At 49.1% G+C, this 11,550-nt stretch overlaps 1 protein-coding gene across 1 annotated transcript in view; it reads left to right on the top strand.

Moving 5' to 3' along the window:
• Nkain1 (sodium/potassium transporting ATPase interacting 1) overlaps positions 1 to 7,420 on the top strand; it is a 46,189-nt gene extending 38,769 nt beyond the window's left edge. The window contains exons 4-7 of the mRNA XM_052177516.1: positions 2,025 to 2,222; positions 3,264 to 3,324; positions 3,831 to 3,912; positions 4,071 to 7,420. Of these exons, the coding sequence (XP_052033476.1) occupies positions 2,025 to 2,222; positions 3,264 to 3,324; positions 3,831 to 3,912; positions 4,071 to 4,080 (351 nt within the window). The 3' untranslated portion in view covers positions 4,081 to 7,420. The remainder of the gene's footprint in view (positions 1 to 2,024; positions 2,223 to 3,263; positions 3,325 to 3,830; positions 3,913 to 4,070) is intronic.
• The last annotated feature ends 4,130 nt before the right edge of the window (positions 7,421 to 11,550 follow it).

Here is an 11,550-nt window from a genome sequence, read left to right on the forward strand (position 1 = left end):
GTTTATTGTTTATGCGTGTGTGGTAGTTGCTTTTTTATCACTGTGATAAAATACTACAACCAAAGCAGTTTATACAAGAAAGTGTCTAATTTGGATGTCAGTGGATTAGAGTCCATGATGGCGGATCAGCAGAAACAGCTGGGAGCTCGCTGGGCTTTTAGGACCCCAAAGCCCGCCCCCCATGACCCATCTCGTCCAGGAAGATTGCACCTCCTTTTCTGTTTTTGTTTTTGTTGTTGTTTTTGAGACAGGGTTTCTCTGTGTAGCCCTGGCTATCCTGAAGCTTGCTCTGTAGACCAGGCTGGCCACTCAAGAGACCCACCTTGCCTCTGCCACTCAAGTGCTGGGATTAAAGATGTGCGCCATCACCGGGCAAGACCATGCCTTCTCATCCTCCCCCAAACAATCCCACCAACTGGGGACCAGCTATTCACACACATGAGACTATGGGGGTGAGGGATGACAGGGAGTCCTGCTTCAGATCCCCACAGGGTGCATGGTCTGCTTGCATTTCCCTGTATCGTGTGTGCAATGCTGGCAGAGACCAGAAGAGGGCGAGTGAACCCAAGGAACTGGAGTTACCAGACAGTGGCGAGCTGCCATGAGGGTGCTGGAAACGGAACCCTGGCCCTCTGGAAGAGCAGCAAGTGGTCTTAACCACTGAGCCATCCCTCCAGTCCCACCTCTTTTTTTTTTTGGTCTTCTTCTTAAAGACAGGATCTCTTGTAGCCCAGGTAGGCCCCAAACACTCTGAGCTAAGAATGACTTTGAACTCCTGATCTTCCCAAATGCTGGGATTACTATTATGTACCACACATGGTACTGGGGAGGAAACCCAAGGTAGACATTCTACCATACTCCCAGCTTCCTTCAAACCAGTGTGGAGAGATGGTTCAGTTGGCCAGAGTGCATGATGCACAAGCATGAAGCCGTGGGTTCAGATCCCCAGCACCCACATAACACCTTCCAGTGGCGTGTATCTATAACCCCAATACTGGGAGTGTGGGGGAGGTAGGACAGAGAAAGAGACTTCCTAAGGGTTTAAAGCTAGCCAGTCTAACCAAAATTGTCAACTCCAGGATCTGTGAGAGACCCTGTCTTGAAATATAAGGCAGGGCCAGAGAGATAGCTCAATGTTCGCTTTGTAAGCCTGATGACCCCAAGCTCAATCCTAGATCCTATGGTGGAAGAGAAAAGAGATCCAACTCCCAAAAGCTGTGCTTAGACATCTATGGCATACGTGCATGCGCGTGCGTGTGCGCACACACACACACACACACACAAAGTAGACGCTTTAATCTCAGCATTTGAGAGGAGCCGAGGCAGGCAGATCTTTAAGTTCAAAGACACCCTGGTTTACAGAGCAAGTTCCAGTATAGCAGGGCTACACACAGAAGCCCTGTTGGAGGTGGGGAATGGGGAGTTGTGTGGGGGGTGGGGTTGGAGGATTGACCATGCCAACTCTATGTGGTTACGTAGATGATGCTTGATTACACGCCTGTGTGTTTAGTGCCTGGTCAGTGTGGCAAGTCTCAGTCTGACTGAAGGAGAGAAGGCATTGGTGGGTACAGGGCTGCACACCCTTTAAATAGCAGACCTAGCCCAGACCCTTCTCCAGCCAACAAATGGGAGAGTATGGACCAAGGAGAGGAGAAATTTGTCTAGAGTCACATACAGAGCAATAGGAACCCACTGGGTTGTACGGGAACCTGTATTTTGGATTTCACGGATGCCTGGGAAATTAGACCCTCGTTTCTGTTAGTGTTCATTCTTCTAAGTCTGGAATTCAGAGGCTCCCATATAGGCTCAACTGGCTATTCTACTCAGAGATAGCAATGTGAAGTCTACGCGATCATCTGCTGCCACCTGCTGGCCATGTTTGGACATGCAGGAACAGTCATTTCCCTTGCAAATCAAGCTATGGGAAGAGAGCAGGCTGTGCTAATGCACGTGCTAGGGGGCACCTGGGGAGTATCCTCCCATCCCTCCCCACCTCTGAGTATCCCAGGCCCCTCTGCCCCCAGGACCGGGACTTCATCATGACCTTCAACACATCCCTGCATCGCTCCTGGTGGATGGAGAACGGGCCAGGCTGCCTGGTGACTCCGGTCCTGAACTCCCGCCTGGCCCTGGAGGACCATCATGTCATCTCGGTCACTGGCTGCCTGCTGGATTATCCTTACATTGAAGCCCTCAGTAGTGCCCTGCAGATCTTCCTAGCCGTGAGTCCTCTTCATCACCCAGCCCCAGATCCCCAGGAAGTGCAGATTCCAGGCCATCCAGTCTTTATCCCCGTTTAGGAGATGACAGGGCAGATATGGTGGCATAAGCCCGCAATTCCAGTAGCCAAGAGACAGAGGCAGGAGGATCGGGTTTACAAGTTTGAGATCAGCCTAGATTACATAGTGAACTCCGTACCCTACCCCTGCTCAAAAAAGAAAAAGAACCCCGTGTATCCCAGCCTCCTTTTGCTCATGTCCCGTGACAGCTTCCCCTCCTTCCACACATGTCCCATCCTCATGAGGCATGGGCAGGTTTCATGAACAGGACAAGTCATCAGGCCAGGTCTTGCTGGGCTTAGAAAGTTAATCTAATATGCCCCTGGGGCCTTGGGCAAGTCATTGGATCTTTCTAAGCTCCCTTGCTATTTGCATAGAAAGGACAGTGCCAACCTTACAGAGCTTCAAGAACAAGAAAGGCGCTCCAGCCGGGCGGCGGCGGTGGTGGCGGCGGCGGCACATAATGTTTATCCCAGGGAGATGCAGTTAAGCAGATCCCTGAGTTCAAGGCCCGGCCTGAAACTACAGAGCAAGTTCCAGGATAGCCAGGGCTACACAGAGATACCTTGTCTCAAAGAAACCATCAAACCAAAAAAGCAAAGCAAAGAAGGGGGTTCCAGACCTGGGTCGCAGCCAAGCATGGTGGTAACCTGTAACCCCAGCCCTTGAAAGGTCAAGGCAGGAGGATCCAGAGCTCAAGGCCAGCCTGGGCTACTTGAGACCATTAGTGGGAGGACCAGCCCAGTCTTTGGGACTTTACACAGGCAGGGTCGTATAATCCTTTCACCTAACAGTCCAGTGACACGACCCGGGCCTAACCAGGAACACTGGGACACAAAGAGGTGAACTGCTAGTCAGCCACAGCCTTTTCAAACACAGACATTTAACGTAAAAAGTTTGCTTTGGACAAGGCATTGAGTCTGGTGGGTAGAGGGGACGGGGACAACTTCTCTTTCTCCTCCTCATTGTTATCCGCTCTCTCAGCTCTTCGGCTTCGTGTTTGCCTGTTATGTGAGCAAAGTCTTCCTGGAAGAGGAGGACAGCTGTAAGTGTGTGTCCCCAGAGGTGTGGGGGAGGGGCGTCTTTTCAGCACCGTGGACAGGGCTTCCTCACGCCCTGGTCGCCCAGGGTGGTGAGCCTAATCAGAGGGCAACGAGTTTCCTTTAGGCCAGGGTCAGCTTGGGGTCCCCGTTTTTAAGGAAAGAAGAGACGCCAGGGATGAATGGGTCTACATAACCACCCTGGGTTAAGACCCAAATGTCTGAATACTCACTCCAAGGCCCAGAACCGCTTTTGCCCATACTGGATCTAACCGTACAGAAGGGCTCAGAGCCTTAGTTAGGTCTTTCCTTCAAGCCTCTCTTTACCTCCTGGGGGTAGGGGGAGGCGCAACACTCGACCCTCCCCTCTCCCACTCCTACGTCCTGGGCGTGGCTGCCCCCAGCCTCACCCACCCCTTCCCAGGCTGGGCTACCCAGGAGTGGGTTTGTGTCGCGGGATTCTTCACCTTCAAGACCCCAGCCTTCAGGACTCACCCCTTCTCTTCCTCAGTTGACTTCATCGGTGGCTTTGACTCCTACGGGTACCAAGCGCCGCAGAAGACGTCGCATTTACAGCTGCAGCCTCTGTACACGTGGGTCCCTGGCGGGTGTTGGGTATATAACTGGAGGGACAGAGTCATTAGTGTTGGTGGAAAAAAGGGGCACGGAAAAGGTGTGGGCATCCGGGTCTCTCTGCCCGCCTACTCACAGGCCTGTAAATGCACATCTAACCTGTTTTTGTTTCCTGTAGGTCCGGGTAGCTTCTGTCCGGTACCTAGCCAAGTACAGCTCCCTGGACCGCTGGAGCCTGAAGCAGCGCTGTCTGAAAGCTCGGATCACGATGGGCCGGCGCGCCCCCTGGCGGCGCTTAGGCTAACTGCAGCTTGTGCAGCCTCCTGGATCTGCAGCCCCTGGAGCCCATGTGGACTCAGACTTGACCTTGGACCTGACCCTAGCTCTAGCCGGATTTCAGGCTAGGGGCAGGACGGGGCGGGGGGAGGGGGAATCGCTGGGTTTGTATTTTTTTTTTTTTTATTCTCAGCCTTGGTACCTTCCGGGCTCTTCCTCTTTCTTCAACTCTACTCCTTACCTAGTATCTCCCTCAGTCCAAACAGCAAGACAGACACTCACCCCATCTCACCGCTCATTTACCTGCTCTGGGGAAAGATACTGTGAACTAGAAGCAGGAGTTCTGCCCTCATCGGGCAGAGTCTTTGCTCTCTCCGGGCCTCAGTTTCCCCACATCAAATAATTAAAATGATCCCTTAGCCGATGATGCTTCTAGTACACTCGTTTGACTTTCAATTCCCTGAGCTACACTGCAGATGTGGAAACTAAGGCCCAGAGATTTGAGGTGACTTGCTTGAAGCCACACAGTAGGGTTTCAGCAGAGGCAGGCTTTGAATCTGGGGTACTCTAGTTTGAGACTCTCCAACCCGGTATCTGGCCTCTGGCCTTGGTTTACAAGTCCCCCTTCTAGCCTGGACATTCCAGAACACTCACACATCACCACCATCACCACGCACCAACTCCACTCTTAAAGCAATATATACCAGTTCATTCTCTTGGGAGCCAGACAGACAGAGCCTAAAGCCTTGAGTTCAGCCTGACCCCCAGGAAGCCTTTGTAGACTCAGCCTGCTCCTCTTTGGCAAGCTTTGAAACCTCGTCCTCCAGGAAAGCTGAACCGCCACTCCTCCACCAGGTCCCTAAGCCTGGGTCCCTGTCCCATGAGCCCTTCCTTCCAAGCAATCCAACAACCCTCGATTCTTCCACCTACTTCACCATTGTGGTCCCCTAGGGGAAGGAGATGGTGTTCAGAAGCAAGCCTGGGGATACAAAGGGGCAGAATGGGGGGAGGGTGACTATGGTCAGGAGGACCAGAATCCCACCCTTCCCGAGGACAAGCGGAGAGGGCTCTTCTTCATCTTCCTCCTCCACAGATGCCCTGAGGACTCCATGTTCTCAATAGTGCTTGGCGACTTCTGTACAGAGAGAAAACAGGCATCAGTGCCTCCAGTCTGTGAAGCAGAAGCAATAGGACGGGCAACTAAGATGCAGGGGGACCTAGCAGGGAGCTTGCGCGGTGGAGATGGTTCGCACCACACTGTGGCGAACACATCGCTCTCCAGGCTTTTCTGAGCTAGAGTGGCAAGCCCACTCCACAACTCCATCCAGGCCCAGGAGCTCCTCTGGCCATCAGGGTCCCTGGGTGGTGAGCCTAATCAGAGGGCAACAAGTTTCCTTTAGGCCAAGCTACCTCTTGCCACCAGGCCACCTCCCACCAGCAACGCCCACTTCTCCCATCCCTTCCCACAGGCTCCTGGTTCTACTCAAGGGTTTACCACGGATGCTCTGACGCCTTTTGGTTTATAAGCTGGGTTTTGCAGGGGGTCTGGGTTTGCTCCTCAATGAGACCTTGTGGGCCTGGTATCCATGCAGGTTGGTTGATTAAAAAAAAAAAATGTGTTTTCTTCACTGTGTACCTGTCTTGCCCTCTTGGTCAGAAAGATCTCTGAAGGGGAAAAGCCCCTGCCAAAAAAAAAACAAAAACAAAACAAAACAAAAAAAAAAAAAACAAAAAACAAATGGGCAAAACTGAGTGGTTATTTCATTTTTAACGTATATACCTACATTGAGTGTGTTTCTTTGAGACAGAGTCTCGCTATGTAGTCCTGACTGATCCAGAACTCACCATGTAGACCAGGGTGGCCTTGAACTCATAGAAATCTTGCCCAGCACTCTGAGGTGCTTGGATTAAAGATGTGAGCTACTGCACTTGGCCCTCCTTTTGAAACTATCTTATTTACAATCGTTTGTTTGGGGGGTAGGGGGGCATGCATGCCACAGTGTTTTGTTGGAGGGTGGAGGACAGCTTTGTGATGTTTCTTCTCTGCATCCACCTTTTATTCCTCTACTGTATTTATTTGTGTGTGGTATGGGTTAGGGGTTGAACTCACATGACAGAGAGTGCATGTGAACTCAGAACCATTTGCTGGGATCAGTTTTCTTCTACCATGTGAGTCCCGGGTATTGAACTCAGATCCCGAGGCTTACTTTTACTTAGCAAGTGCCTTTACCACTGAGGCAACTCTGTGTGTGTGTGTGTGTGTGTGTGTAGGTTTCACTCTGCAGCCCAGTCTGTTATTGAATTTGTAATCTTCCTGCTTTACCCCCTCAATGTTGGGTTGCTAGTGGGCACCACCATGCCTAGCCTTTATTATGTACTTCTGAAGCCCTGGCTTGTGCCTTAGACTGGCATTATGGCTTTGGGCAAGCCACTGACTTTTCCTTCCTCAAAATAGCGCAGAGGCTGCTGCAGTAGTGGTGCATACCTCTAGTTCCAAGACCTGGAGGCAGAAAAAGGTAGAGCTTTAGAATTTGCAGCCAGCCTGGTCTACAGAGTGAGTTCCAGAACAGCAGGGGCTACACAGAGAAACCTGAGGGGAGAGAAGGGGGGTGAGAAATGCAAAATGGTCTGTGTTTTATTTGCTCTTTCTGATGATGTTTCTGGGTTTCTCGCATCTTAAGCCCTTCTCTCTTCTTGACAACTGAGTTCCTGGTTTTGAATGATCTGTGTCTTGGTTACTGTTTTAGTGCTGGGAAGAGACACCGTGACCACAGGAACTTATAAAAGACAGCATTTAATTGGGGGCTTGCTTACCGATTCAGAGCATGGCCATCCCATCACAGCCGGGAGCATGTTGGCAGACAGGCAGGCAGGTATGACACTGGAGTCTGAGAGCTTACATCTGATCTAGAAACTGCAGGCAGAGAGTGAGATCGGGCCTGGTGTGGACTTTTGATACCTCAAAGCTCACCCCTAGGGACATGCCTCCTCCAACAAAACCACACCTCCTAATCTTTCCCAAACAGTCCACCTACTGAGAACCAGCATTCAAATAAATGAGCCTGTGGGGGCTGCTCTCACCCAGACCACAAGCGAGCAGACAGTGCGGCGTTCTGCGTGGATTCCTCCCGCCTACCTGGACATTCTGGATCATTCTGTCAACCTTGCTCAAGAACCAGTATTTCCGCTTGACTTTGAATCTTAGAATCCACTTAATTAATTAAGTTAAATAAATAAAGTCAAAGAAGTCTAGAGAGGTGGCTTGGTGGTTAAGAGCACTGACTGCTCTTGCAGAGGTCCTGAGTTCAATTCCCAGCAACCACATAGTAGCTCACAACCATCTGTAATGGGAACCCATTGCCCTCTACTGGTGTGTCTGAAGTCAGCTGCAGTGTACTCATATACATAAAATAAATAAAAAATTTTTTAAAAAAGTTAAAGAAAAGGTTATCTATCTGAGCTACAAGAGGGACCATATGCCCCCAAAACAAGATTTTTCTGTTTCTGAGGTGCCATGTTATTAGACTGGTGCACCCAGGTCATCAAGAGACCTTCCCACCTCAAGATCTTTACTCCTCACATCTGAGAAGTCCCTTTTGTCAAAGTGGTCCATGTCTGGGTCCAGGGGTTGAGTGGGGAGGGAGCACTCTGCTTCCACAGGGAAGGAATTCTCCCTACGGGCCTCTTGGACAAATCACAGGACAAGGTATAGATTTCTCTTAATCAGAGTTTTGCAGACTCAGCACTGACATTTAACTGGGTGACCATTAACTGTGATCAGTTGATCTGTGTACCAAGCATGCTTAGAATCATCCCTGGGGGGGATTGGGGGCTGGAGAGATGACTCAGTGGGTAAGACCACTGACTGCTCTTCCGAAGTTTCTGAGTTCAAATCCCAGCAACCACATAGTGGCTCACAACCATCCGTAATGAGATTTGATGCCCTCTTCTGGTGTTTCTGAAAACAGTTACAGTCATAACAATAAATAAATCTTTGGACCGGAGTAAGCAGAGGTCCTGAGTTCAATTCCCAACAACCACATGATGGCTCCCAACCATTTGTACAGCTACAGTGTACTCATATACATAGATAAATCTTTTTTAAAAAAAAAGTATCATCCCTGGGTACCACTCACAGGATGTGCCTCCCCAGTTACGACAACCAAAATTATCTGTGGACATGGCTAAATGACCCTGGAAGGCAATATCACTCCCAGTCAACACAGAATCAAGTGAGTCAAGTCATTACAGGGAAAGAGTAAGACCAGATACATAAATCTAAAATGTAAAACTTTGTTTTATGTGTATGTATGTGCCTGGTACCTGTGACAGCCAGAAGAGCATGTCAGATCTTTTGGAACTGGAGTTACAGATGGTTGTGAGGCAGCATGTGTGTGCTGGAAATCAAACTCTGGTCCTCTGAAAGAGCAGCCACTGCTCTTTACACTAAGCCACTGTAGTGGCTGGCTTTGTGTGTCCACTTGACACAAGCAAGAGTCACTGGAGAGGAAGAAGCTACAGTTGAGGAAATGCCCCCATGAGATCCAGCTGTAAGGCATTTTCTCAGTGATTAATGGTGGAAAACCCAGCCCATCATGGACAGGGCCATCCCTAGGCTGATGGTCCTGAGTTCCAGAAGAAAGCAAGCTGAACAAGCCAGGAAGCAGCAGTTCTCCACAGCCTCTGCATCAGCTCCGGCCTCCAGGATCCTGCCCTGTGTGAGTTCCTCTCCTGACTTCCTTCAGTGGTGAACAGCAATGTGAAACTGTAAGCTGAATAAACCCTTTTCTCCCCAACTTGCTTTTTGGTCATGATGTTTTGTCACAGCAATAAAAACCTTAACTAAGACAGGCAGCTCCCCAGGCTCCAGGACTGTGATCTGTGAGCATTAAACTTGGGTCTCAGTGTTCCTACCTGTAAAATGGGATAGAGAACCTGGGTCTGGTGGGACTCAGCTCTTATTCCAGCGGCAGAAGAAGCTGACAACCAAGGCTTGAGCAACTGAGAGATACCCCCATCTCAGAATAAAAAATAAAAATAAAGTGTTGAAGAGCTCTTGCTGGGGTTGGGGATTTAGCTCAGCGGTAGAGCGCTTGCCTAGCAAGCACAAGGCCCTGGGTTCGGTCCTCAGCTCTGTTTAAAAAAAAAAAAGTTATTATTTAAAGAAGAGCTCTTGCTGTGTGCGCAGAGGACCCAGTACCTCTCTGGCCTCTAGCAGTGCTGGGTATGCATGAAGTACACATGTATACATGCAGGTAAATCATAATAAATAAACCATTTTACATGTTTCAAACAAAAGAGCTGAAGATATGGCTCACTGTTAGACCATCTGCGTAGCACGCTTAGGCCCCACTGTCACAAAACAAGGAGATTCTCTTTAGTCCCAGCACTCCAGAGGCAGAGACAGGATCTTTTTAGGTTTGAGGCCAGCCTGGTTTACAGAGAACCGTGGTTCTCGCCATTCTTAATGCTGTGACCCTTCAATATAGTTCCTCAGGTTGTGGTAACCCCCAACCATCCTTTCTAGTTGCATTATTTCATTGCTACCTCATAACTATAACTTTGCTACTTTTATGAATTGTAATGTAAGTATCTGATTTTCAGAATAGCTGATATGCAACACTATGAAAGGGTCAGTCAACCATCAAGGGGGTCACGGCCCCTAGGTTTAGACCTACTGACAGAGAGTTCAAGACAGCCAGAGCTACATAGAGAAACCTTGTGCCAAAAAATACAAAATGTGGGCTGGAGGGGTGGTTCAGCTGTTAAGAGCACTGACTGCTCTTGCAGAGGTCCTGAGTTCAATTCCCAGCAACCACATGGTGGCTCACAAACATCTGTAATGGGATCAAATGCCCTCTTCTGGCATGTCTGAAGACCCTGACAGTGTACTCATATACATTAAATAAATACATAAATAAATAAATCTCAAACATACAAAATGTAATTGAGGTGAAGAAGGATTATAAATTGTTAACTTACTGCCCCTTACCCATGCTCTATTTTAGCTATCTATTTTGTGATTTTGTGTGTATTGGGTGGGTGTAACTGCATGCCCTTCATGTGGTATCTATGGGGGACAGAACTTTTTTTTTTGAGGCAGATGTGTAGCCTTGACTGTCTTAGACCTTAGGGATCCACCTGCTCTGCCTCTCACGGGGTTGGGTTAGAGAGGTTTATCACCACGCATGGCCAGAAGACATCCAGAAACTTTTGGGAGTGTGTTTTCTCCTCCCATCATGGAGACCAGCATTTTCAAAGCAAGCACTTTCATTGGCTGAACCACTTCACTAATTACCTCCCTGTGCCCCAAACACAGGGTCTCTTGGTATCTTGTAGCCTAGGCTGGTTTTGAAGTTCTACACTTGATCTTAGCCAAAAGGCCAAGAAGCGATGGTCTTGAACTTGTAATCCTCCTGCTTCTATCTCCCAAGTGCCGCGATTACACTCTTGGGCTACCCCACTCAGCTGATGCAGTGCTGGGGATTTAAGCCAGGGACTTGTGCCAACTGAGCTGCATTCCAGCCCCTCAGCCCCTCCAACTAGCCTTGAGTTAGATGAAGCCTTCTGTCACAGGCTTCCACGTGGTAAAATTAAAGATGTGGGCCACTGTACCCAGTTCTCTGCTTCCTTCCTTCCTCCTTTCCTATCTTTCTCTCCTTCCTTCCTTTCCTTCTTTCTTTGATATGGTTTGCTAGACTATTCAGGTTGTCTTGAACGCCTGGGCCCAAGCATTGTACCTGGGCCATAGCATGTATCATTACAGCTCCAAATTCTTGGGCAATGTCCTCCCAATCATTGAGAGTTATCCAGCCTTCAAAAATGCTGAAAGTCTGGGCTGGCTCAGCAGTTAAGAGCACTTGCTGTTCTTGCAGAGGACCTGAGTTAGGTTCCCAGAATCCACACGGCTGCTCATAACTATCTGTAACTCTAGCTTCAGGAGATCCAATGGCCTCTTCTGACCTGCTTGGCCACCAGGAACATACGTGGTGCAGATATGCATGCAAGCAGAGCATTCATACATAAGAGAGTAAATACATCTTTAAATATATATATATATATATATACATATATATATATAAAGCTAGGAGCAGGAGCTGTGGCATACACCTTTAATCCCAGCACTCGGAAGGCAGAGACAATTGGATCTCTGTGAGCTCAAGGGCATCCTGGTCTACAAATTGACATCCAGGACATCCAGGGCTAGTTACACTGAGAAACCTTAAAAAAAAAAAAAAAAAAAAAAAAAAAAAAAAAAAACTGAGCCAGGCGGTGGTGTCGCACGCCTGTAATCCCAGCACTCTGGGAGGCAGAGGCAGGAGGATTTCTGAGTTCGAGGCCAGCCTGGTCCACAGAGTAAGCTCCAGGACAGCCAGGGCTAC

Source organism: Apodemus sylvaticus, chromosome 3 (assembly GCF_947179515.1).
Source record: "Apodemus sylvaticus chromosome 3, mApoSyl1.1, whole genome shotgun sequence".
Taxonomy (NCBI): Eukaryota; Metazoa; Chordata; class Mammalia; order Rodentia; family Muridae; genus Apodemus; species Apodemus sylvaticus.